The sequence below is a fragment of the Mustelus asterias genome, chromosome 24 (genome assembly GCF_964213995.1).
Source record: "Mustelus asterias chromosome 24, sMusAst1.hap1.1, whole genome shotgun sequence".
Taxonomy (NCBI): Eukaryota; Metazoa; Chordata; class Chondrichthyes; order Carcharhiniformes; family Triakidae; genus Mustelus; species Mustelus asterias.
The window spans coordinates 7,526,924-7,553,670 of NC_135824.1; the positions used below are offsets into that span (position 1 = coordinate 7,526,924).

Genomic DNA, 26,747 nt, shown 5'->3' on the forward strand with positions numbered 1-26,747 from the left:
GCATAAAGATCAAGCCTTCTCAATAATCGTCTAGCAGGGGCTGCTGGGCAACAGCTGAGTGGACACCATGGCTGATTTTGATTCAGCCACCAAGTCAGGACCACCGAGAGCAGTTGTAGTGTCCCTGTTGTCAGCTGAATAAAGTAAGAATCAAAATTGCAACCATTTCTCTGGCCTAACACCACATGGGACAATGACGTTTCCATCGTTGGATGTGGATAACTAAAACCATTGAGTATATATAATCTATAAAGTCAGTTTGTCTTCATTTCCATGACAGGTTTAAAATGTTAGTGCACCCATAATCCAAAAAAGAAAATGCAAACTTCATATTTGTAATTATAGGAAAATATGATTATTTACATTTGATGAGACCAAATGGTTTAACTGCAATGTTTGGAGATGTGCTTGAACGTTGATGCAGTTAACTGGTTGTCATAGTTGACATGCATGCACTTTTTTTTCCAGAACTATTCCATGGCAGTTTACCTTGTAAAACAGCTGTCTTCTGCAGTGTTGCTTCAAAGACTGCGGGCAAAAGGAATAAGGAACCCAGACCATTCCAGAGCATTAAGTATGTACAATTTGTGTGCAGGTAGATGTTTGCATAGGCAAATTTGGCAATTTTTTTGTGTTCCTTTCTGTTCAGTATTGGTTTCAACCATTTGATTAAAGAATTTATTCTGAATCTAATTAAAAATGCTGAATTGGTCAATCGCACATTTATTATTGTCTCACATTTTGGACTCTAGGGGAATCAAAGGATATTGGGATCAGGTGAGAAAGTGGAATTGAGGGCAAAGATCAACCACTATCTCATTGAATGTTGGAACAGGCTCGAGGGTCGTCTGACCTACACGCCTTACTATTTTTTACGTTCTTAAAGTATAAATTTGTTGCTCCCAGGTAACTTTGACCCTTATCTCTTAATTATTTTTACCCTCTCCTGCCCTCCTGGATATATCTCCATTTCATACCAGTTCTGAAGGTCTGATGATGGAGAGGGGGATAGCTCTGTGGGTGACAGCAGCCCTCCAGAGCCGTCCCCACCTGTCTTTGGTATTCCTCTGAGGCTAGACAGTGAAGCAATTTGACAGTAATGAGTAGCTGTCATAGCTAAGTCTGATTCTGTTAGCATCCATTGCCAGACTCAATTTCTAGCACGACTAATTTGCAAATGAATGTTGTGAGAATCCTGGTTGGGTTTTTCCTTCCCCCTAGACCAAGCTACTCAGACTGATTATAAAACCCCTATATCCATTACAGCTGAATTTGGTGGCTGATTTAGCACTTACCAGTGATCCAAACCCCAGTCCTTCATGAGCTGCATAGCGCTCAACCATTTCATTTGCACCTTCTGCAGCACATCATGGAGGACGATTTCTGGAGAGTATCCTCATAGAACCTGTTGTTTACAGTTTAAAAGAAGTATGTTATTTTAATTGACACAATCCTCTAGTCCTTATAGACATGTGTTGAGTGTTGACCCAAGAGAGATGGGGATCAATGGAACACTACTTTTTAAAAATTGTTTTCAATTTTTAGTTTTCTCCCACTTCTTCTTCCTTTCCTCAGCATGAAGTGTAATTCTACAGATGCCAGGTTTTATGCAGTAACCTGACCAAGTGGCAGTTATTTATATGCTGTTCGCTTGTGGCTATTATCGCAACTAGCTACCATCCTGTCTTCACTCAATATTCAGAAATGCATTTGCTGATGGATAATGATCAGAAGTTGACTGAATTCTTCCCCCCATTCTAAGCCAAAGGGAAAATGTAATGTTCTAGCTGAGGTTGAATAAGTGCAGAATCTGATACCATTATGGCCTGCACTCTGCCCTAACTAGCTGACCCATTAAGAAGTCTCACAACACCAGGTTAAAGTCCAACAGGTTTATTTGGAATCATGAGCTTTCGGAGCACTGCTCCTTTCTCAGGTGAGTCCTGTTGGACTTTAACCTGGTGTTGTGAGATTTCTTACTGTGCCCACCCCTGTCCAACACCGGCATTTCCACATCACGGCTGACCCATTGGAAGATTACCCTAGGTGTTTTTTGACCCCTCATTACAGTGCTCCAGAAACCGAAGCTGAAAATTACTGGTTATATTTCTAGAATCGGATCAATTGGAAAAACTCACTCATGTTGAACATTTTCCAAATTGACGAGATGCTTTGCCTTTTTGAAGTGTTTCTGTGTTAGGATGTACCAGAATTGTATTTGCTCTTCTGCATTTGATTACCCTGCTGACTTTATCTACCCTACTGATGTACAGTAGAATCTCACTATCGCTATATGGCCAGTTGCCCAAACAATCACTCATTGATTGATCAAGCTAAGTGATTGCTGTTTACAACACAGCTCAGTTATTTGGAGAGCTCTCAGCTCTGCTGGTTTGGTGCTGAAAATGAGCAACTAAAAGTGGGAGTAATAAGAGCACCACTGTGGGATGAGCACCATCGGTGGGAGACACCATCTCTTATCGGGCTGTTGAAATTATAAATCGCTGCTGCTCAACAGCAATGAAGGTTCCGGCACCAAACAGATCAGAAGAAAATCTGCAATTTATATAACCACGGTTTAACAAGTTTTATTTGAGTGCTATATCACCATGATCTTGACACAGATTCCACTGCACTGTTTTATTTTGATCTAGATGCACCCTAAATCAAGTTGTGCAGAGTTGCCAGCTTCATTGATTAAGTTTAAAGCTTGTTTTTCTTTATTTACCTCTTTTTAGTGCACTAATAAGATTGCAGTCATTTCAGTATTTTGTTATAAGTTTGGACTTTAACAAACTTCCTAGGGCTGCTCAACTTGTTAGGATATAATCTAAAATGGCAAACCCTTGCCACGTACTTTTTTTTTACAAAGCCATCACCTTTCACATGTGATTTTTGACAATCCTGGATGCAAGAACTGGTGGAAAGCTGGGCACCACCCCAGCTCTGCTTCTGGTAGGCCTATCGGAGAAATAGCAATTTCTGAAATCAAAGAATAAGTGGTATACTTTTTCCCATTGCATATTTTTCCTTGAAGGTGCTGGGCCACAGGTGCACAAATGCCTGGATCGATCTGGTACCTTGCCCAAGGGGCAGATTTTGACATTTGAGCCTCAACAGCTTGTATGTGCGGGCTATTCGTTGTCAACCGCATTGCAGCTGAGTTTGAGTCTGTTTTCCTCCAGTGTCCAAACGTGCAGTTTCCAGCAGGAGTTGGTGAATTGTGATGAGGAATGAGAATCATAACTTCTCCTCCTAAATCCTCTTTTGTATGGGGGTCAAATCTAGTTATAGTGTACCAACTGCTGTCCTAGCTGAATCCAAAAGCTCAAAAGAAACATCAACAATGCACTTGAGCCATCTTATTATGCATGGATCATTATGATTCCTTTTTCCCATTCCATATTTAGGGAAAGAGCAAAGAGTTAATTTAAAAAATATAGCATTTAGTTTATAACAAGGGATTAAGTCCCTTTGACTTGCGCTGTATCTCTCGTTCGTTCTCTCTGAACTCTTCTCCCCCCTCCCCTCCCCTTCTCAAGAGTGCTGTCCTAATATTTGTACATTGTGCTAGATGTATGCTGTTGCTGCCAGCTGGCTATTGCTGGTATGTGACCAGAGAAACCGAAGAGTAAACTGACTGGCCTTAACAAATACTACAAAGTTACTTTAGGTTTCCAGCTTTGGTGCCACTAGCGGGGAGAGTCTTAGCCATAGTACAAAACAGCTCAATGTACTTTGCCTGACATGGAATGAAACCTGCTCATTGAATGCAGTCGAGCAGTCTCTGTCTGTGGCTATAATTTCTAATCTTCCCATTTATTATAGTAAATAAAAGCTGTGTTAACCCATAATTTGTCTCCCATTTGTTGCTATAAATGGTGATTTTACTTGATCCACCTTTTCGGAAGAGCTACACTTTTGAGTTGATCTCCGAGTGGGAGGTGGTATGCTGCTGCCTTTATCTGGAGGGCTGCTGCTAAAATTGTCTCTGCACAATAATTGTGAGCGGGGGAGGGTAGTGGGTAATGGTGCTGCAGCACCAGTCACTGCAAATCAAGCCCAGCTAATGAAATGTGTTTCTTCCCTTAGGCAGATTCGGATAAAAGGTGAACTGCTGATCTGTCTGCTCCCCTTCCCTGCCTCCACCCTCCAGCCCTTCCGTCTCCCTCCGGAGGGGAGGATCGGAATGTTGCTCAACTGCAATATGTTTGACAAAAATTCATCATGCTTTTGGCAGCTAGGTCAGGAATGCTGGGCGCTGCTGGGTGTGAAAGTAATGAGACAATGGCTGTTTCTCATTAGCAGCCCTTTTATTTAGAGCGCTTTAATTTCCAGTCCTGTTTCTTTTAGAAGTGTAGTTGACTTTGTACAGAGCAAACTCTATTAATGTCTAGAAAGAGAAGAGGAGATGCTAGACCATGAGCTGTTTGTTGCAGTAATCTGTAGCGGTAAACTAAAATGTTCAGCTAGCAGCAGAATTCCCTCTCATTTAGGTTGCTTGCAGACAGAAGCTTCCCATTTCCCCTATGCCCCGCAGGTCTTATCCTGTGTAGGCAGATCATGTGCAGTGGTTTTGTGGTGCCTTGATTGTAGCAGGAAAAGACAACACGGGAAATGTGAGCTAGATTCAGATATTAAGGAAATATTTATGTTCACACTTTTGGACTGTAGCAAAACAAAGCAGCAAAGTCACTGGTGTATCTGTCAAACAGGCAAACCCCATCTACAGCTGTACAGTGAATATTCAGACTGCATTCAGATAAAGCCTGATTTCTCTAAACCAATTGGCTACTCGGACACTAAGCCATTCGGGGCAAAAGGTTCTAGATTTGATTCCTGGTCTCTGCTGTTAAATGATAATAAGTTTAACAACACCAGGTTAAAGTCCAACAGGTTTATTTGGTAGAAAAAGGTTATTGCTACCAAATAAACCTGTTGGACTTTAACCTGGTGTTGTTAAACTTCTTACTGTGTTTACCCCAGTTCAACGCCGGCATCTCCACATCGTTAAATGATAATCCAGAATGCTACAATTGGCCTCCATGCTACAGGGAAAAGAAGGGAAAATAAACTAGCATTTATACTTGTGATTTTAAATTGACTCTCAGGGCGTGGATTCCATGAACAAGGCCAGTATTTATTGCCCATCCTTAATTGCCCTTGACAACTGAGTGGCTTATTAGTCAGCAGGACGATAGGTTTTCTTCCCTAAAGGACATTAGCGAACCAGATGGGTTTTTGTTTTTTTTATATCAGCTTTTTTTTTCTAGATTTATTTATTTAATTGAATTTCAATTCCCCAGCTACGGTAGAGGGATTTGAACTTGTGTCCAGTCACATAACCACCATGTTACTGTCCCCAGCATGGTTACTGTGCACTAGCTCCTGCTAGAAAGTGCATGTGTGGATGCCTCATGAGGGCAGAATGGAATTTGCTGTGATTACCATAGAGTTGCAAAGCCGACCAGCTTTTCACTATCTCAACTTGCACATGAAGAATAACATTTGAGGGAATTACAATGGGTTATCAATTCCCGTTGAACTGTACCCCCATCAAGAATCAGTGTTTCTGCAGAGCAGGAAACCTGTAGAACGTACAATGGCTGTTTTGTTTTTAAATAAAGCACAACCAGTTGTCTGAAATAATTTTAAAAACATGCTTTCTTCCTCGCCTAGTCAAAGAGAAACTAACGGCTGATCCGGATAGTGAAATTGCCACGACCAGTTTGCGGGTGTCTCTGTTGTGTCCTGTGAGTAAAACCACATCTGAATTATTGATGGTTAAATTGCCTTGTCTTCTTCCTGCTCAGAATCTGTGCTTATTAACTGTTTGGGGGCTGAAGCAATTTTTTATTTCCAGTCTGATAGTTGGCTCTGGAAAACCTATGAATTATAGATTTGATAACGTGTCACTGCTTATGGTATGGCATGAATTCTGATTTTGAACATGATGTTTTGAAAAGCTGTTGCAGTTGATGGGTTTGCTAATGCAGAGGTACTGACGCACTGTTCTAGAGATTAAATTATTGTGCCTAAATATGTAATACAGAAAATTCAGATTCCAGTTTGGCAGTGGTGCTTTTCTTGTTCTACTATTAATTTTCTGGTTGAAATTGTAAATGATCTATTTACCTAATGTAAAAACATTAGTTTCTGGCTTTGGTAATAATATATTGATGCACAGCAATTTGTATTGGTGCAATTTAATTCATTTTCTAGTTTTTCTTCGTCCTCTTGTCCTGTTCCCTCAAATGATTTTGCCCACACGCCCTTGCATGACACCACCAGACATTGCATTCTGTAACTTTTCACTACATCGGCATCACTGTTTCCCAGAAATAAAGTTACAAGTTGTTCAAAACTAAAATTAGTTCTTTCTTTCCTTGCTCAAGCTTTCCAGCCTCTTCTCCAAAGCAGCTGGCTTATAATGCAGTGCCATTCCCTGAATGCTAGGGGCACAAGTAGCTACTCCTCGTGTGAGAGCCTGGACGGTGTGTGCCAGTGGGTTTTCTGATTTCTTGGGGACATTACACAGCTTGTACTATTCCTGCTCTGTGTCCATGTACACACTTTCCAGAAGGCATCGCTGGATTATGGTTGGCGTCAGGAAACCCCAGCACAGGTCTTATTTCCTTAGGCTTATAGTTGCGGTCCGCCCCAAAATTACTAACATTGTACAAACTGTGGGACCTCATTGGTCTGTATAGCTGAGCACTCGTGTTACCATGCCTGCTACCGTTACCCATCAGGAAGCTCAAAGTAAATAAAATTCAAGTTTACAGAGGATGTGCGAGGAGATTTATGGAAAATAAGCACTCGAGCAATGGCTGTCATTCCCCACGTTAGTCTGCATTCTGTACTTGTTGACATCTGATATTGTTTCATCGTAAACAGCTAGACTATTATTTGCTCCAAGTTATAAGAATATCCATTCATAGGACAGGTTAGCATTAATGTGGAGGCGGACCCACTACATGTTCTGACCGTTGACATAATCTCAGATTTATCCACCTATTGCCATGGATTAGCTTTTATTTGAAGGAGGTTGCCCACCTTTCTGCACTTCCCCACCACATGTGTCTGTATTTCTCAGATGTCATGGTAACCATAGATGGGTTAGGTTTGTGTTTACAAAATGATTATAGCCATATGCAAATAGAAAATGTGCAACGCAACATGTAAGTCAGTTCCCGAGGGATAATGTTGGTTGGGGCTTTCCTTCAGGTTATCTATCATACATCAGTATTGGGGATTTACAAATAGCAGCCTTCTGTTACCTTTAAAAATATGCCTTCTCTTGTGCTTTTTTTGCTAATATTCTTAATCTTCAGACTAGCTGTTTCTTGCTCACTTATTCTAAAGCAAAAATTAAATAGTTAACATGTCATTTGTGTGAAGCTGCAATTCAGCATTTATTTAATGAAAAGTGATGAATGTATTTATGTTCCAAATAATATGACCAAGATTCCATGTGTTTTTGTTTCCAGCTGGGCAAAATGCGATTGACAATCCCATGTCGTGCAGTAACCTGCTCGCATCTCCAGTGTTTTGATGCAACACTTTACATTCAGATGAATGAGAAAAAGCCAACGTGGGTTTGTCCGGTCTGTGATAAGAAGGGCCCTTATGAGCACCTAATTATTGATGGGTAAGCAAACTATGTTGGAACTTCAACCCAAGGCAATACTGTGCTTTTCCCCTCACTTGGTTTGAAAGATATTTTTGATTGTATTTGGGCGGCACGGTAGCACAGTGGTTAACACTGCTGCCTCAGCTCCAGGGACCTGGGTTCGATTCCCAGCTTGGGTCACTGTCTGTGTGGAGTTTGCACATTCTCCTCGTGTCTGCGTGGGTTTCCTCCGGATGCTCCGGTTTCCTCCCACAGTCCAAAGATGTGTGGGTTAGATTGATTGGCCATGCTAAGATTGCCCCTTAGTGTCCTGAGATGCGTAGGTTAGAGGGATTAGCAGGTAAATATGTAGGGATAAGGGGCTAGGGCCTGGGTGGGATTGTGGTTGATGCAGACTCGATGGGCCAAATGGCCTCTTTCTGCACTGCAGGGTTTCTATGATTTCTATGATTGTAAAGTGAAATTTTTGAGCTCTTTTTGTTTTGAGCGTAACCTCAAGTAAAAATTGGTTTGAGCCTGGGTTGAATGTCCATATTGAGCACTGTAGGAAGATGCGGTAATCCTTAGCTTGTATTTTAAAATAAAGCTGTGTTAAATTTATTAAGGAAAACACTTAAGTATTTGAGTTACGAAAACCAAAGTGATTTGTTCAGAAGCACCCACCAGTTAAAGGGCAAAGTTTGAACATATTTTATATTTCTCAAGCAGCAGAGTCTACCTTGTGGGCAACGCCCAAAGTCAAGAACAGTGTTGTTTTGTATGGTGATTTGCAGTTTTAGTTTTTCGCAAATGTTCCACCCTTTGTGCCACCTGTCCTGGTGGTTATTGTAATTTGGTTAAACTATGCCTATTCTCTCAAATTACTTTAAAATGAAAATTGACGCCATTTTCCCGCTAGTAAACAGCTTGTTTTTCTCATAAAAGCAGGAAGTGCTGGAAAAACTCTTGACAGCATCTGTGGAGAGAGATGCAGTTAAAACTTCAAGTCCAATATAACTCTTCTGAACTGATATAGGTGAAATGTTATTGGAAAGGAGGAGAGGGTCTGGTGGAACAAAAGTGTGGGTGAGGGATAGGCTGGAGGGCAGAGGAGATTAAATGCCAAAAATAGGACAGAAGGCCAAGGGAATGGTAATGAAACAAAGCATAGGTGTTAATAGCAGAATAACGATTAACTCTGGCTGAAAGCAAAAACATGAAAACTGACACTTGGGTGACTGTGGATAGGGAGGGGTAGAATTTAAAATGGAGGGCAGAGTTCATATTCTGAAGTTATTGAACTCGGTGATGACTCCAGAAAGCTGTAAAGTGCCTGATTGGAAGTTGAGGTGCAGTTAGATCTGCCAGTTAAGTACTTTACAGCTTCTGGACTCAAAATTGAGTTCAACAACTTCAGACCATAAACTTTGCCTTTCATTTTCAATTCCCCCCCCCCCACCCCTCCTCCCAACCACCAGATTTGCTGCTTGTTTTCATTTTTGCTTTCATACAGAGCTGATTTCAGCATGAGTTAGCTCTTTCAGGAAAACTGCAAGTGGTAGAAAGAAGGGGAAAAATATTTTTAGAACTAAATACCTATGGGAGTATGCAAGGCTGAAAAGCCAATAGAGTCAACAGTTCACACAAAACATAAAGGGCGGTGATGTACACTATTAGTCAACTGCCATATCAGTGTATTGGAAACACTCTTGCTTAAATTAACTCATTGGGTTCTCATGTCTTGCCAAACCTCTTGAAGAGAGGAATAAAGTGTCTCCTAGGCCATCCAATTTTGCAAAGTACTATTTCTGATGGGGTAGTACAGAGTCTTGACCTCATGTTGCTGAGGGATAGTGCAGAAACAGGGATTTGTACAGCAGATGATTTCTAGTGTTCCACTCTTGTCAGGTTAATGTAGTGAAACGTGCACACATTTTATTGATCTCGAGCGAGTGTTGGTAAGAAAAGGAGAAAGGTCACGAGTACAGACTGAAGTCCCAGACATTCCTGTCCCACATGTCTTCCTAGTGTTGTATTGGGTTTTGATAGTGCAGGGACCAGATGTGCGATGAAGGATGTTCACTTCTTTGAAAAGAAAATCAGTATCAGAAAGGGAGTGACAAACCTGAGACTAAGTACATTCTGGTCAAATCAACCTCTTTCAAAAAAAAATCTGATTGCTAATTGGTGTAAATATATAGCTAAAATATTGCATTACCAGTTTGCTCATATGGTCAGCATTATCTAAATTAACCGCCTGCAGCAAAACATGCTAAAGATTCTGGAAGATCAGTAGAATCTCAGTGCATTGTTTTTTCTTGTGTGTGTATATTTTGGATGACCTTTGCTTTTAAATTGACACAATTGTTTGCACAGCATAAACATAATGCGACAAAACTCAATCAGAATGATTAAACCCGATACCATTCAGCTCTACATCTTGGCAGTTCACCAAGTTAGATTCATAAGCATTACCCGTTGGGGGCTGCCTTAAGGTTACATGTCCTCCACAAGGTGGATATGGATATGGGCTCAGCTGGCCAAATAGTGATCTCCTGTTCTGTAACCAAGTGATTTTGTTTTTGGATGAAGTAAGCCATTGCCATCCTGCCTTGTCACTTTTTGACATTTTTGTTGAAGGCCCAAGGGGTGGGGGGTGGTTAGGTTGATTTTATATTGTTGTGCTTTTAAATTAAATTCAACCCACAAGGGCTAATTTCTATGTGTGTTTTAATTTTGATCCATTAGCTGAGAGTCGACAAAATAGCTAACAGAAGTGTATTTTTATTTTGTGCTTGTATCACTTGGAGGCATTTGTTGGCATATTCCAGAATAATTTGATGTAATTTTATAATGGCCTCCATGTTTTGAACACAGCAGGAATCCTAGTTGGCCAGAAAATGTTTTATCATTACTAAGGTGATGGCATTCAAAACTAACTTGATGGGTTAATTCTTGGGGCAGAGCTGTGAGAGAATCAGGGGCCATGTGTGTGTGAAAAGTGGAGTATTGCTGAAAAGAGAGACATTGTCAAAACTTTTCATCTTTCACTCATCAGGCCAAGCGAAACAATGCCAAATTTCATACCATCATGGCAATTTATACCAAAGGAGAAGAGCGTACTATTGGTTGGTAAGTCGACTCTGGCCGAGGCAATGCCATGAAGAAAGCAATGGGGGACTATAGGTTTACCAGTCAATCCGAGTCCACTTGCCAACCAATCAGAATCCTTTCCTCCTGTGGTATAAATTGTTGTGACTGTTTGGAATTTGGCATTTTTGCCATTATCTGAATGTTTGTAAGACAAAAAGTTTCAGAAATGTCTCTCTTTTCAACATAGTAAGTAGTCTCACAACACCAGGTTAAAGTCCAACAGGTTTATTTGGCAGCACGAGCTTTCGGAGCATTGGCCCTTCATCAGGCCCCTTCACCAGGCAACGCTCCGAAAGCTTGTGCTACCAAATAAACCTGTTGGATTTTAACTTGGTGTTGTGAGACTACTTACTATGCCTACCCCAGTCCAACACCGGCAACTGCACACCATCTCTTTTCAACAGCATTCAAGTTCTATACTACTGAGCAAATGTTTGAAAAAGAGAGTCTCAACTTTGCATTTGAAACCATAAGACCATAAGACATAGGAGCGGAAGTAAGGCCATTCGGCCCATCGAGTCCACTCCACCATTCAATCATGGTTGATTGAAACGCTGAAATGGAAAGCAGCTTTTCTAAAGTTAAAGCTAGTCAGTTCAAGAAATACTGACTTGTAAAGTGTAGCTATGTTCGTGTCAGGGCTGTTTGTTAAACTTTGCTAAAAATTGTACATCTTTGACAAATAATTGGCAATGGATTAAATTTTGCAAGTTGTTCAATTACCTATTGCACATAAAATAAACCAGTTTCCTGCTTTGCAATTGGCTTGTCACTTGAGTGCTTTAGAAGATGGAGAGGAAAGCATGGAGCAGTAGATGTGACAAACTGAAGTGTCATGCAAGGCGTGCAGGTTTTAGAATCACAGGAACCAGTGCAAGCCATTCTGCCTCTTGGCTCTGTTCTGACACAGGTTATTGGGCGATTTGATCAAAAGTTTCAAAAGTATTCGGAATAAGCAGGAGAAATTTTCTGCTGTGAGAGAGTCTTGGGATAGGGGGCTTGTCAAACAAAATTAGAGCCAGACCTTTCAGTTGTAAAATTAGGAAATACTTATTCACACAGAGGGTGGTAAACGTTTGGCACACTCTTCTGGGCTAATTTTAAAATTCTGTGATGTATTTTTGTTAGCCTGAGGTATTAAGTGATATGGGACAAAGCTGCCTATATTGAACTAGGTTACAGATTAGTCATAACTCATTGAATGGCAGAACCAGGTTTGAGAGGCAAAATGTCCTACCCCAGTTCATAAATAGATCATGGATGATCTGCCCTCAACTCCATTTACTTGTTTTGGTTTCATGCTCCTTGATATTTTTGCTTCCCAAAAGTCAATTGATCTCCATATTGAGAATTTCAGTAGATTTAGCATCCTCAATCGGTTGGGAAAGCAGCTTTCATATTTCCACTATCCCTTGTGTTGAGAAAAAAAACCCTGATTTTACTCCCAAATGGTCTGACTCCAGTCATCTTTTGGAATGCCCTGATGGAGGAAGCAGTTTCTCTACATCTAGTCTATAGAATCACTTAAACATTGAAGAACCTTAATTGATTTGCCCTTTGACTTTTTGAAGTTAATGGATAACAAGCTGAGCTTATGAAACCTATTTCTGTAATTTAACTCTTTAAGCCTTGTGTTCTGGTGAATCTACACTGTACCCTTTCTAAAGCTAATATTTTTTCAGCTCCAGTTCATGCCATTGTAAAGCTGTATTTTGAGTGGAACGATACTTTTCATATTGTGGAGAACCCATGTTCTGCTATGGGAGTGACTGGTGATACTGAATTCAGGAATATCTAGTGCAGAGTTGAAACTTGTATCTCTTTCCCATTCAAAGACATCAAGATAGAATCCAACTATTTCTTAAATGATTCAGTTTTTTTTTGTGTCTCGCTACTCTACCTGGAAGTCCCATCCATGAAAGCAGTCCTGTATTTACCCTGCACTCACTTACATGGTTGGCAGCAGCTGCACAATTCTCACTACCGATAAGAAGAAGCAAACACTTCACACCCTCTAACTTAACATGAGATCCTGAGGACAAATTGCCTGAGGCCTGGAAAATCTGGGCCTCTTCCTTGGATGTAAAAGATCATAGAATCATACAATCCCTGCGGTACAGAAAGAGGCCATTCAGCCCATTGAGTCTGCACCAACCACAATCCCACCCAGGCCCTACTCCCACAACCCCATGCATTTGCCCTGCTAATCCCTCAGACACTCGGGTCAATTTAGTGTGGCCAATCATCCTAAACCGCACGTCTTTGGATTGTGGGAGGTAACCGGAGCACCCGAAGGAAACCCACGCAGACAAAGGAAGAATGTGCAAGCCACCGTGCCGCCCTTCAGATATCTGAAGGTTTGGGATCTTCACCTCAGCAATATGTGTTCCCCGCAGCAATTAAAATGTGCCTTTATGTAGCACTTGCTGTAACGCAATGCATGGGATGTCAGATTGAAGTGATTTCTTCACCCTGCTGGAGGTAAAGTACCTTCAGTGAAACACAAACTGGAAGCCCCATGTTGCTGCCGTTTTGTTTTGACAGGTGAACCAAGCCTTCAGCTGAGCACAGTGACTAAAGTCTGGTTATGATGACTTTCTTTAAATGTAAATGGAAGGTTAGCTCTAAACACCAGAGGGTAACTTGTCTGAAAGCATCAATCTCAAAGAATTGGAGAAAATGAGAAGGCAATGAAATGTTAGGTATGCATCCATGGCTGATAATTAAGAGATATTGCACTGAATGTCATAACTTTGATCAGCCAAGATAGAGAGATGCATAGAAACCGATGATTGAGTTTGAGACTTCAAACCAAATAATCCACTTCAATGGTTTCTGTTTCATTGTGGAATGAGCGTAAAGGTCCCACAGGGACCCGCCCTACTGCCTTGAACACCAAAAAAATCAGCTTTTGGCAACTTGCTGCCAAGGATATTGCTGGAGTTTAGTGAGCTAAAACTGCATCCTACCAGCATAGGGTACTGCTATGTTTTGTGCTGTGATCCAGCTCATCAGCTAATCTGATGGCTGGGATCCTTCCAAATACCCCAACCATACTATACGTCTGCCTACATTCCTGGCTATGTGGCACATTCAGGACCTATGCATGAGCAAGCTTCACACATGCTGGTGTCTGCAGCACAAGGCGAAGGACCCTGTTCGACATTGACACTATTATAAAAATCTTGAGATTACAAACAATTGTGCAATTTCATTTGAACTCGCTGTAAAAAAATATATAAAATTTGGTTTAGGTGAATTATATTAATAAAATGTTATTTGAAGGAACTGGCTATTTCAGTGGGAGCTATAAATCAGTACACTTAACCCAGTTAATAAGCAGAGTTGAAGAATTTTCTTCCTACTTTCCTCCCATTCCACATTATGCCCCCACCCCCCCCCCCCCAAAAAATCAAGGGCACCTACATTTATTTCAGAGATCAGCTCAGTTATGCTTTGGCAGCAAAGATAAATTCACCAAATTATCATAACATTGCTTTTGTAATGGCAGGTTTAAGCTCCGTTTAACTGCTTGTGACAGTGCAAGGTATTTTACAGCAAGTTAGTACTAGCACTGAAATGTGAGGAAATTAATTAGGTACAGTAGTCAATGCCCTCTTATTTTAACACCTGTTAGACTGTTCATTTGCTTTGTTTTGTTCTCCGCTTTCTTACTTTGAGAATCTTTTGTTGGCAGCTTAAATTGTAGAGCTCTCAGCCCTTGTGGGAGCAGGAGACAAAAAAGTCAGCCTCTGAATATTCTGAGATAAGAAAATTCTGAAATGAAAACAGAGAATGCTGCAGATGCAACAGTGTCTGCACCTGGTAGAAGATGGGCTAACATTTTGGGTGTAGAATCAGCTGTGGAATTCATTATAATTTAATCACTGACCTGTGTGCCTCCAGCATTTTCGTTTGCCTGTCTGTTCTTAGTTGTGATGTGAGGATGGGGCCGTTTGTGAACCTCTGTTTCCAGCTGCATTGCAGTTAAAGCTCAGAGTTTTGTTCTGACCCATCACACTTGGACCCTGAAGTGACAGTAGCCTGTACCATGATCCAAGATGATGAATGTTGTTGGGATGTTCAACAGTGGAGGGCATTATGATGCAGCTTGATCCTTGTCGAACAATATATGCTTCCAATCAGAGGGAATTATTGACCCCCTCTCGTGTACATGGTGACCTGACTAAAACCAGTGAACTGGTTAGAAATTGGGAATTTAATCTGAGATCTGTCTGGTTTCTAGCTTATTGCTATGCCAAGTGAAACATTTTCCTTTCTTGGCCATTGGAGATTCTATATGTTTAAAATTTGAGCTGTAAGAGTTCATATACAGAACAAACTTTATACATTGCAGTTGGCTGCAGTATGGTTAATAAATGGGCATGATGCTTTATGTAATTAAGCATATTTAAGTAACTGAGGGTTTTTAGTAATTTTAATTGTGTAATTAACAGTAACAAGTAATTGTGTCCAAGTCAGTCTTACATAATTTGTACAGCTTAGCCTACTGTTTATCATTGAAAGGTTGCATTGTGTCTTGTGTAGTTTTCCCCTTACTAAATATTTAAAAGACTTGTATGATCAAAGCCTGGCTACACCATATGAATGCCTAGAGATTAGAGAGATGAGGAGCGAAAAAGGCCCAGGTGGTCCTCTGGAAATGGTCTCCATCCCAGCTTGGAGATCTTGTTTAGAGTATTTGCATTTTTACATGTTGATGAATCCCTAGGCCTACAAAGTAGTGTTTACACAGAAGTAACTTTTGTACAGTTCTCGTTCTAAAACATTTATTAACAAATGTTTAATAGCATTACTAACAGTTAACTTTTAAATTAATCTGTAGACATTTACTGTTTTTTTTAAAACAGATTATTTATGGAAATCCTCAATTGCTGTACAGACTGTGACGAAATTCAGTTCAAGGAAGATGGAGCCTGGTCACCGATGAGAATGAAGAAGGAGGTCCAGGAAGTAAATTCCACATATAATGGAGTCGAAGGTACTCACTTTTGTTACAAAGATATGGAGATAGAGCATAAAGCTCATTTGATGAAAGCTCCCACGTGGTGCAATGGTCCAAACGGCTCCCTATACCAAACTACTGATGATTAGCAGAATCTGGGTAGTGGTGTGGTCATGGAAATTCCTTTCACCTTGGTTCCAATCCACAGTACACATTGATGGGATAAAAGTTTGTTGGCTACAGGACTGACATATGAAATGTGGCATAAGAGTGGATGGTGTGTGGGAGTTCAGAAAGAAAGGGAATGCTAGTACAAACCAGGCTTGCCCTTGTTCCTATCCAGGAAGTGAAAGAGTGCTCATAACATACTGGTCCAATAGTTTCCCATCCTCCATAAGCAAGTACTAAACCCTACAACGATGGAGTCCATGTTGTATTCTTGACACTGACCCATGAGGTAGAAACACATGAACAAAAACTGAGCAATATTAACAAGAGGAGCAGTCGTTGTCTTCCAGTAAGATGCTCTAATTCTTCTAAGGATAGGAGCGGAGCAGGGAATCACTCGAATCAATTAAAACCAATCACTCCTGTTTGTGCCTTAACAGGCTGCAGTAGTGCTTTTGCGGCTGAGAATGTTTTGATTCTAAATGTCTTCTGCACTCCAGTTTGAGTTGTTAGAAGTATTATGCAAAGAAAAATAGCTTCTGACCACAAATTGTTACCTTCTGCTGAAACTGAATGGTAAAACAACACGCTTTATATCTCAAACGCAAACCTTGGCAGCCTGTTAGGATGATCATTAAACCTCAGGTGTCCTATTTGCTTTTGCAGCCGTCTGAATGCGAGCTACTTTCTGAGGCGTAACATTAGCGAAATCATGAAGTGGAAATGGAATAAAGTTTCAGATTACAGGATTTTTATGATTTGAATTTACGAGGTAAAGGGTTCGGGAACTTTATGTAGGCCACCTCCAAGTTGAGAAAAAGAAAAGACAACGTTCTTGGAAATATTCATTTGTAATATCATTTTTAGGACTTGAAAGTCTGTGGGTTTTTTATTTATTCATTCATGATATGTAGGTGTTGACAGCAATTATTACCCATCCCTAATTGGCCTCGAGAAGATGATGGTGAGCCACAGCCTTGAACTGGTGCTGTCCATGATGAAGATGGACTAGCCATATAAATACTGTGGCTACAAGAGCAGGTTAGAGGCTAGGAATACTGTGGCACTTAACTCAACTCACCTCCTGACTCCCCAAAGCCTGTCACAATATACAAGGTACAAGTCAGGAGTGTGATGGAATACTCTTGCCTGGAGAGAGTACAAGACTAAGAAGCTTGACACCATCCAGGACAGAGCAGCCTGCTGGATTGGCGCACTCATCCACAAATGTTCACTCCCTCCACCACCGACATACAGTGGCAGCAGTGTGTACCATCTGCAAGATGCGCTGCAGCAACTCACCAAGACTCCTTAAACAGCACCTTATAAACCAATGGCCACTAGCATCTAGAAGGATGAGGGCCACAGATACATGGGAACACCAGCACCTGGAAATTTCCCTCCAAGTCACTCACCATTCTGACTTGGAAATAATTTGCTGTTCATTTTCAGTCGTCGGGCCAAAGTCCTGGAACACCCTTCCCCACAACTCTGTCGGTATACCTATACCACGTGGACCACCGCAGTTCAAGAAGGCAACTCACCACCTTCTCAAGGGATATTAAGGATGTCTAGCCAGTAATGCCCATACCCCTTGAATGAAAAAAAGGATAAACTCAGTGGTTGGCTGGCTGGATGCGCCTTGGTTGTATTTGTTACTGAGGTTAATGGCAGGTGTTCTGTCTGGCTTTACTCTTCAATCTTTTCATAGCAGTTTAATGCACCTGAGTGGTTTGTTACTACAGAGTAGAATAAAGAGTCAGTCATATTGCTGTCAATCTGGAGTTAAATTAAAGTTTATTCATTAGTGTCACAAATAGGCTTACATTAACACTGCAATGAAGTTACTGTGAAATTCCCCTAGTCGCCACACTTCCATGCTTGTTCGGGTACACTGAGGGAGAATTTAGCATGACTGATGCATGTCTTTCGGACTGTGGGAGGAAACCAGGAAACCCGGAGCAAACCCATGCAGACACGGGGAAAACATGCAGACTCTGCATCGTCACCCAAGCCAGAAATCGAACCCAGGTCCCTGGCGCTGTGAGGCAGCAGTGCCACCCGTCAGATGGATTTTTTTGTGACAATCTGATAGTTACAGTCACCATTAATGTAGCATCTATTATTCTGGATTTGTTTCATTAAAATTCCCCACTGCCATGGTGGGATTTGAACTCCTAACTTTGGGTCAATTAAAGCAGACCTGTAGATTACAATTTCAGTAACTCAACCATTTTATTACTGTACCTGATTTAAAAGGATGAGAGGGTATCTGATCAAGGTATATAAAATTTTAAAAGGGATTGGCAAAATAAATGTAGACCAAATGTTCCTTGTTATGGGGCAATCTCGAACAAGAGGTCACAGGTATAGGTTGAGAGGCGGTAGATTTAAAACTGAGAAGAGGAGGAACTACTTCTCGCAGAGGGTGGTGAATTTGTGGAACTCGCTACCCCGTAGCGTAGGGGAGTCTGAATTGTTGAATGGCTTAAAGAAGGAGATGGATATATTTCAGATAAAAAGGGGGTTTGCGGAGCAGGTGAGGAGGTGGGGGATTTGAGATCAGGGAGAGATCAGCCATGATCTGATTGAATGGCGGAGCAGGCTCGAAGGGCTGAATTTGCCTACTTCTGCTCCTAATTCCTATGTTCCTGGTTGCTGGAGGCATCAAAGATTGGGGGAAAGAGCTGCATAGTTTTGGAAGAGATTAAATTCTAGTAGGGCCATGACTTTGAGCCTCTTTCAATATAGGGAAGGGTCTCTTGTCTGAATTTGGGGGACGGTGTCGCGAGCAAAATGCGCCCATCAAGATTGGAAAGGTGTAATATAGTTTAGCACAGTCTCAATTATCCATTGCAGGTCCATTTAATAAAATACTTCTCGTACTTCCGGCAGACAAAACCTGCTACAAGCAAGCCAGTTACTAAACAATTTATCCAGTCAAGCTTACAATTGAATGTGACAAAGCACAAGCAATATTAAACTACAGAAGGTACAGCCAAACTGATAATCTTGGACCGCACCCCGCCCCCACATGCACGCATTTCAAACGTCGAGCATGTCTTTTCAACATTCTGTTGTGCTTTACAAAGGGCTAAAATGCCTTTTTTTGATTAACGAAAAAGCAGTATTCTGTTTTCAACAGACTTGACTGCTGCGTCAGTGAATGACACAATCCGATCTTGAAAGAAACACAAATTAACATCTGTTTTAATTATTGACCAGTTGAGCAACAAGAGTTGTTGCGAAATGTTTTGAAGAATGATAAAATAAAAATGTTAGGAATTGACGGCGCTGAGCTTAAAGAATTTGACATTCTGCCAAAGGCAAGCCATGGGCATCAATATTTAGCCGTGATAATGAACTGCCAATGAACTGCACAATCATCCAAACTTGCCTAGTATTTAGTGCATGGACAAACTTCATGAATGTTTGGCCTTCATCTACAAGCCCTATAAAAACAAATCTAGCCCAGCAATGGTGCTAATACTGCAGAAAGATATTTCAGGCCTCTTTTTAAAACTCCCCAGTGCCAGGCAAGTTGCATTGTTTCTTAAATCTCAATGGTAGTGAAATTTCAAAATTTTTGTGTCAAGTTCAGGTTAAATAATAATCCTTCGTAATTTTTGCAAATGCATTGAAATTTGTTCAAGGGCCAGATTAACTGTTGCTGAAGGAGACCAAAATACCAAAGAAACTCCCAGAGAAGAAAGCCACCAATGAATGCCCCAGTTTCGGACACTGAACCTGTTTTACATGCATCTTTGCTTTTCTCTAAAAATACCACCTATTGGTTTACGTTGTTCCATTAGGTGCTTGTAAAAGCTTGTCCGAGCACAGACACTCATCTCAAGATAATAGAAAGGTTGAAGTGATTGATCTGACGCTCGATAGTTCATCGGAAGAAGAGGAAGAGGAGCCACCTGCAAAGCGGTACCCTTCAATCTCTTCACCATCACCGCCCATCAACAAGGGGTAAGCTTTGGATTGGGATCAGTCTGGTGTGAAGCTGTTCCTATTTGCAATTACCTTGGATACAACAAAAAATAATTTACAATTTGATGGACTTTATACAGTCTCTATCCATGGTCATTTGAGAACTGCTTGCATCTAGAATAAATTAAATATGCTTGCCCCTTCAAATTCCTGATTTTAGATGCATGCAGTATGTCCTCTGCACTCTTGGATTCGCTCTCTATCTTTCTTTCTACTTTCAAAAGTCTTTACACAGCTTAAGTTCTTTGCTGTGACAAAATACCATGGATGCTGGAATCTGAAACAAAAACAGAAAACTGCTGGAAAAGCTCAGTAGGTCTGACAGCATCAGGGGGGCGAGATAACAGAGTTAACGCTTCAAGTCCATATGAAGTCTCATGGACTAGAAGCGTTAACTCTGTTTCTTTCACCACAGATGCTGCTGGACCTGCTGAGTTTTTACAGCATTTTTCTGTTTTTCTTTTAAACTCTATACTCCCCTTCGTTTGCCTAGTTTCTAATTGCAGAGCACTTTGGGCAATTCATATGTGAAAGGCAGTATATAAATGTCAATTGCAGTGTGTCACTTATACTTGAAAGGGTAAGATTGCAAAATGATTGTTCAGATAGTAATAATTGTTGACAGTAATGGTCACTTGTTTTCAACCTCCAAGAAGACTGTTATATTCTGTAGAACACTCCTGCATTGATTTTCTTAATTTTTTCTGTTAATTTTCTCTGATCACTTTGAATGTGCTTATTCACGTTAAAGCAAAGCTTCATCTCTCCTGCCCAAATAGCTCCTCTAAAGCCTCTGGAAATGCTCTTTTGGTTTTCATTTAACTGCAGCGCAAGTCTCTTCTAATATGTACATGTTGGTATTGCAGTTCAAAACCAGAACATTTAAATTATCCAAATAACCAGCTGGTCTTTTAGCTGTCTAGTTTAACCTTTTGCAGTGTGGACTTAAGAAGGATCAATGTCGGTTCCCGTGGGATGATTTTAATCAGTTACATAGGCCAGAAAACAGCAATTGGGCTAGCGTAGTTGTACTTAAATTTCCACATCAAAGGCAGGAGTGCACACTCTTAATTAAGTCGTTTGTTTCCTTGCTCACAACTTCCTCAGTTTCCTGCTGCCCCACCCACCTTTTTCTCTGTTTCTGACATACTGATAAACTTCCGCAAGCGTCTGGCACCTTTGATACTTTGTTCAAGTGATCATGCTTTGTTTTACTGGATGGTTGAGTGTTGGGCTACATTCGACAGAACCAAGTCTGATCAGATCCCAGTCCAGCATCTACTGAGGACAGCCTATTGGCAAGTGAGCAGGAGCACCGTCCTAGACAACGTCAGCTAATTAATAAAAGACCAGAAATCAGACTTGCTCCTTTGAGTTGTTGCAGCTAAGTTAAAAATGAATTGGCCTGAACATCTGAAGTTTTTCTTGTATACAGGGTTTTAAATCTCCACCATCAGACGTCGCCAGTAACAAGAACTCCAAGCATACCGACCTTGGATACAAACTTTATCTCTGCTCCTTTTCAAGACTACCGTCACTCGTACCACTTACCAACTCTGCCGTATGAACTGCAAGGTAAGATATTTGCAGCAGGCAGTGGCTTTGATGCTGGGAAACTACTCATTTGAGGTGTTGTAAGATAAGAACAAAATAATAGCAATAAAAAAAAATCTGTAGCAATAGAATCATGAATCCAGCTTCAGCCAAATTGACTTGTGTTTGTCACTCTAAATCCCCTCCAGCTTGTTGAGTAAAGTAAAAAAAAAACAACAAAAAGATGATTAGTTTGAGATTTAATTATCTGAGGTATTTGCTACCGCAAAGTGCGATACATGCTGGGACAGTGAGTAAATTTGAGGAGTTGGGGAGGCACAGTGGTTAGCACTGCTGCCTCACAGAGACAGGGACCCGGGTTCAATTCCTGGCTTGGGTCACTGTCTGTGCGGAGTCTGCACGTTCTCCCCGTGTCTGCTTGGGTTTCCCACGGGTGCTCCGGTTTCCGCCCACAGTCCGAAAGACGTGCTGGTTAGGTGCATTAGCCATGCTAAATTCTCCCACAATGTACCCGAACAGGCGCTGGAGTGTGGTGATTAGGGGATTTTTCACGGTAATTTCATTACAGTGTGAATGTAAGCCTACTTGTGACACTAATAAATAAACTTTAACTTTAAACAGATTTTTAATTGGTAATGGGTTGAAGGGTTATGAGGCGAAGGCAGGAAAATGGGGATGAGGAGCATATCAGCCATGACCGAATGGCGGAGCGAACTCGATGGGCCGAATGGCCTAATTGTGCTCCTATATCTTATGAACCTGTGGAAAGCTGGTGCGATTCCTTGAAATGCATTGTCTGACCTTTCCTGCAGGTATCAGATGTGCGGTATTATCCTAATTTCTCCCTGCTCTTAAGGCACTGACGCTAGCTGGGTGTCAGTTTAAGTTTCCAGCAATTGGCTTCCTCACTCAAGTCACCACTCTACACTTGAGTCTAAATATTATATTAATAGGCAAGCTTTTTTACCGCGCAGATCATCACAGCCAGATCCTGTTTGTATTCCTGCATCATTCCTGTTTCTGTTTTCACTGATTCCTGTTCTAGCCTCAATTGATTTGTCCCTGACTTGCTTACCTAAAGGCACTGGTGGGAAGCTGTGTGATCTATTTTTACTGCTACCCAAGCTTGGCAGTACTGAACTTAACCTCATAGCACCCTAAATGTCACCTCCAGCCAAAAAGTAATTCAAGAGACCAGGGATTCAAACCTGGGACTTTGTAGTATGTGTGGGCTAATGTAATCTCATTTCCATCCCGCCATATCAAGTTAACCAGCAGACACACAGCATAAACAGTACAGAACTGGTCACTTGGAAAGCACAGACATGCTAATCGTGTAAATGGCGATGTTTTTCAGTTTGCTTTTAATCAGCTTTTTTTAATGTTCAATAAAATGCTTCTGTAATTGTCACTTGTTTAGGGGTTCAGATTGTGAAAGGCTGGATCCATACATCAGCATTGCCAAACCCACCGTTCTTATCCCAATAGCACAGCCAGAGACTGGGAGAGAAATACTGTCAGGATAAGGTGCTATTAATAGTGTAAAGATGAGGAATCTAGCTCACAGGAATTACTGTATGGTGATCCAGGCTAAACAAACTGATATCAAAGCCTATAGTTACTTGACCTTGTTCCCTGGTTTGTAGCAGTGGAATACAGGTGAAATCCAGAGTCTGATTGTAATAGTCTTGCCAATAAAATCTTGTTCTAATATTTTAACTCTTCCCTTGTTTGAACAGGCTTAGACCTATTTCCCTTCTTACAAGGGGACAATCAGGTATGTAACATGACTGGACACTTTTGCTATTGAAATCTTGTTTCTGTATTATTTTATGAATTTGGCAGTGATTTGCATGCAATTGTATCAGGTTTTTACATGAGCCTCGTGATGTGTCAGTGGAACTTGATTTATTTTTGATGCAAAATTTTAGAACTTAAATAAGACTTTATGGAGAGAATGCTTAAAAAGAAAAAGAGGAATAAGAGATGACAGAGCAGTGTAACTGGTTCCACCCTTTGACAGTCATCCCAAGTATAAGAAAGTACTTTGTTCCAATGTAGGATGCGTCGCTCTCAGATCTGAGGTTTGCACTATAATTGCAGGCCCTACTTAAATTTGTTTTTCTCCACGATATAGCTCAGGGACACAGGTGATTTGCAATACCCACAGTCCCCTAGTTTGGCTGAATTGTGCACAGAGTTGCTCATTAAGCTGGGACCTTCCTGCTATGTGTTGTTCAGTGGTGAATTGCGTTGCCTATTTACCAGCTGGGATATCACGGAAACTATAGTTACAGGGCAGGCAGGCATTGTCTTCACATTGATGAATCCAACTGCCCCAAAACATAAATGTTCAGGATTCAGGCTACATCATACTTCAACAAAATGCTTCGCATAGTGGCTATGTCACATAACGAGTAATCCAGAGGCCTGGACAATTGATCCAGGGGCAAGGGTTGGAATCTCACCAACTCAGGCAATTGAAATTCATTTCATCAAATAGATATGCAATAATAGATGAATATCATAACGTTAATCGTAACTACCAGATTGTCAGATTAAAAGACAATTTAGATTTAGTTCACCGATGTCCTTTAGGGAAGAAAATCGTCTGTCCTTACCCAGTATGGCCTGTGTTACTCCAGACACCCTGCAACTGGGAGACTTTTTCCTCCCTCTGAAATGGCCAAGCCAGCCACTCTGTTATCGAGAAGGCATCTTGCCACCAGCAATGGAAGCTTGCTTTGCCACATCCCATGAACTAATAATTTTTTTTTGCCAGAGGCCATTTGTCCACTGTCTTAGTGAGGAGGAAGTGTGAGGAAAGGATAGCACTAGAGGAAGGCATCATATGAGGAATAATTGTAAATCCACGATAGAGTAAGTTTGAACATATAAAGTGGCTACCTTCAAGAAAATATTTGAAACATGGCCTGTCTTGTGACAGATGCAAATTCCATTGCAAGTTGTATCAAATAGCTGGTTTGTTAAATGTTTCCGATGTGGTAAAGGTTAAGTGTATTTAATTTAAGTTTCATGAAAGGAAACTGCTTTTTTGTGCAGACGTAGAGTATAATAAATGTCAATATTTGAATACTTGTGCATTGTAATTAGCCAGGGCCACTCTGAGATGACAGTGGGAGAATTAATAAGCTTGTAAATCCTCTCAAAAATCAGTATTAATATTCAGATATTAATGTTTGGTGCTCTTGTGTTCTTACTGTAGCATTACAACACCTCCCTCCTTGCCGCTGCAGCGGCTGCAGCCAGTGCTTCAGAGGATCAGGACCTTATTCACTCCTCGCTCAACCGATTCTTCCCATACGGCTCTTCGCAAATGTTCCTGGAGCAGCCAAACACGGCGCCTGCCAACACACTGGCGGTGACAAACGGCAGCAGCAGCGGGAGCAACAGCAGCCTCGTCTCCTCCAGCAGCTTGCGGGAAAACCTCGGGCATCCTGGGGCGAACCGGAGCAGTGTGGAAAGCGGCAACATCTTTGGCGCCATGCCGGATGTTATCTCGTTGGACTGAGATTTGGAATTACGGCGCTGACGTGTTTTTGTGTGGTGGGGGGAGGGGGGGGGCGGGGGGTTGGGGGGGACAGCGAGAGGAAAAGGAAAATCTGGTTTGTTTCATCTTTTAAAAACAAATTTAGAAGTGTAGAGACCCTTTTTTAAATAAACAAAAAAAGATTTAAAAAAAAGACACCATGTACAGAGAACAAAATACTATATTTTCAGTTAACTTTTGTATATAAATTCGAACTGTCTGTCTTTTAAGGTTATTTCAGTTCACTTTGTGAAAGCAGAGTTTTTACGATGTATTTGTCTGTTATGTGATATTACTTTTTTGTATTTGTTGTTCAATGGCATTATTTCCTTCACAGTTGACATTATTTGAATTAGGAATTTTCCATTCTTATACTTCACTGTAGAATATTCTTTCTTTTGGAAAGAAGTACGATGTCAATGGTTGACAACAATAGTATTTTCTTTTTTTTTGTGCAAAATAATTTTATTATACTTTTTAAGTTATGTAAAGTATCTTGACTGTTTCCCATATCATTCCCTCTGCATTTGCAGGAAGTAGCTTTGGAGAATGCACAGTATCGTACAATTTTTCCACAAAAAAAAAAGGCCATTTCTGGTAACTTTTTGTTTTTACGAGGGGGGCGGGGGGGATGTTTTCTATCTCCCCTCAACTCCCACTTGCGTTTCATTTTACAAAGTAGCATTTTTCAAGCATTAAGGAATTTTAAGTTAATGGAGAGGAGCCACTTCTTCTGTTTCACTTTTTTCATTTATATTTTAGAAAAATCAGTCATTCATTTTACTCCCAATGTTCCCTGAGAAGCTCTAACTGCAGAATGCCTGCGCAGTTTGTGTATTTTTTTTTAAATATATAAAATAATAATTTCCCTTTGTACACATGCACTGTCACTTGAGCAGCTGTTGACCTTTTATAGCCAGCCTCCCAGGAACACTACCAGAATGGGTGTGCAAAGCTCTCCCTGCACCTGATGCCCCATGTCACAAACCACCAGTGTCCACTTGGTGTTCTTCCCAGTTGAAATTGGACTGCCAGAATTTGGGGATCCCTGGTGTATTATTGACATACCAATTAGCCATACTGCCCCTTTTTGTGACCATTGATTTTGTTTGAATTCCCTTTCCAATACTTTGATATTACTTGTTCAGTGCACTGGAACCCTCGCCAAGTATGATATCAGCCCAACTGAAATGATTGTTTTCCAAATGTTCCAAATTCTCCCCATAAGATGTATTCAGATGGTAACTTTTCTGTCTCGAACCTTTGAATGTAATAAAGCAGGATTTGCAAACAAGTAGTTGGAACAGACTATTAAGTGGACTAAAGAAGAAGAAAATCAACATTTAAAAAAAAAATCTGGACCTTTTATCATACACCTCTAACTGTTGTGTATTGGTTTAATCAGTTCATATGCAAAGACGCTGGAGAGATGACTGTTGTTTGTATGTGTTCTGTTTAGAATTGTTACGCTGAAGAGACACCATCTGAGTACAGGCCCATCCAAGTGTCGCACCAAATCATACAGATCAAAAAAAAACGCCAAGTTAAATTTCATACCTATGCTGTTAGCAGATCTTGGCTTGATGGTAATTGGCACCTTGTGAAGTTGAACGGACAGCCTGGAGTACCTGTTCCTGCCCACTGTCCAATGACCCTACTTAAAATGGGGACATGGCATCAGCCAGTGATTCAATTTATCTATAATTTGTGCCCTCTTATCCCCTACAGTTCAGGTAGCTTGTGGACAC

At 40.9% G+C, this 26,747-nt stretch overlaps 1 protein-coding gene across 2 annotated transcripts in view; it reads left to right on the forward strand.

Moving 5' to 3' along the window:
• Positions 1–26,287, forward strand: part of pias1b (protein inhibitor of activated STAT, 1b) — a 131,628-nt gene extending 105,341 nt beyond the window's left edge. For both annotated transcript variants that reach the window (XM_078241243.1, XM_078241242.1), the window contains exons 7-14: positions 469–574; positions 5,680–5,753; positions 7,491–7,651; positions 15,637–15,767; positions 19,712–19,874; positions 21,331–21,470; positions 23,189–23,226; positions 24,676–26,287. In XM_078241243.1, coding sequence (XP_078097369.1) covers positions 469–574; positions 5,680–5,753; positions 7,491–7,651; positions 15,637–15,767; positions 19,712–19,874; positions 21,331–21,470; positions 23,189–23,226; positions 24,676–24,981 — 1,119 coding nt within the window. In that variant the 3' untranslated portion in view covers positions 24,982–26,287. The remainder of the gene's footprint in view (positions 1–468; positions 575–5,679; positions 5,754–7,490; positions 7,652–15,636; positions 15,768–19,711; positions 19,875–21,330; positions 21,471–23,188; positions 23,227–24,675) is intronic.
• The last annotated feature ends 460 nt before the right edge of the window (positions 26,288–26,747 follow it).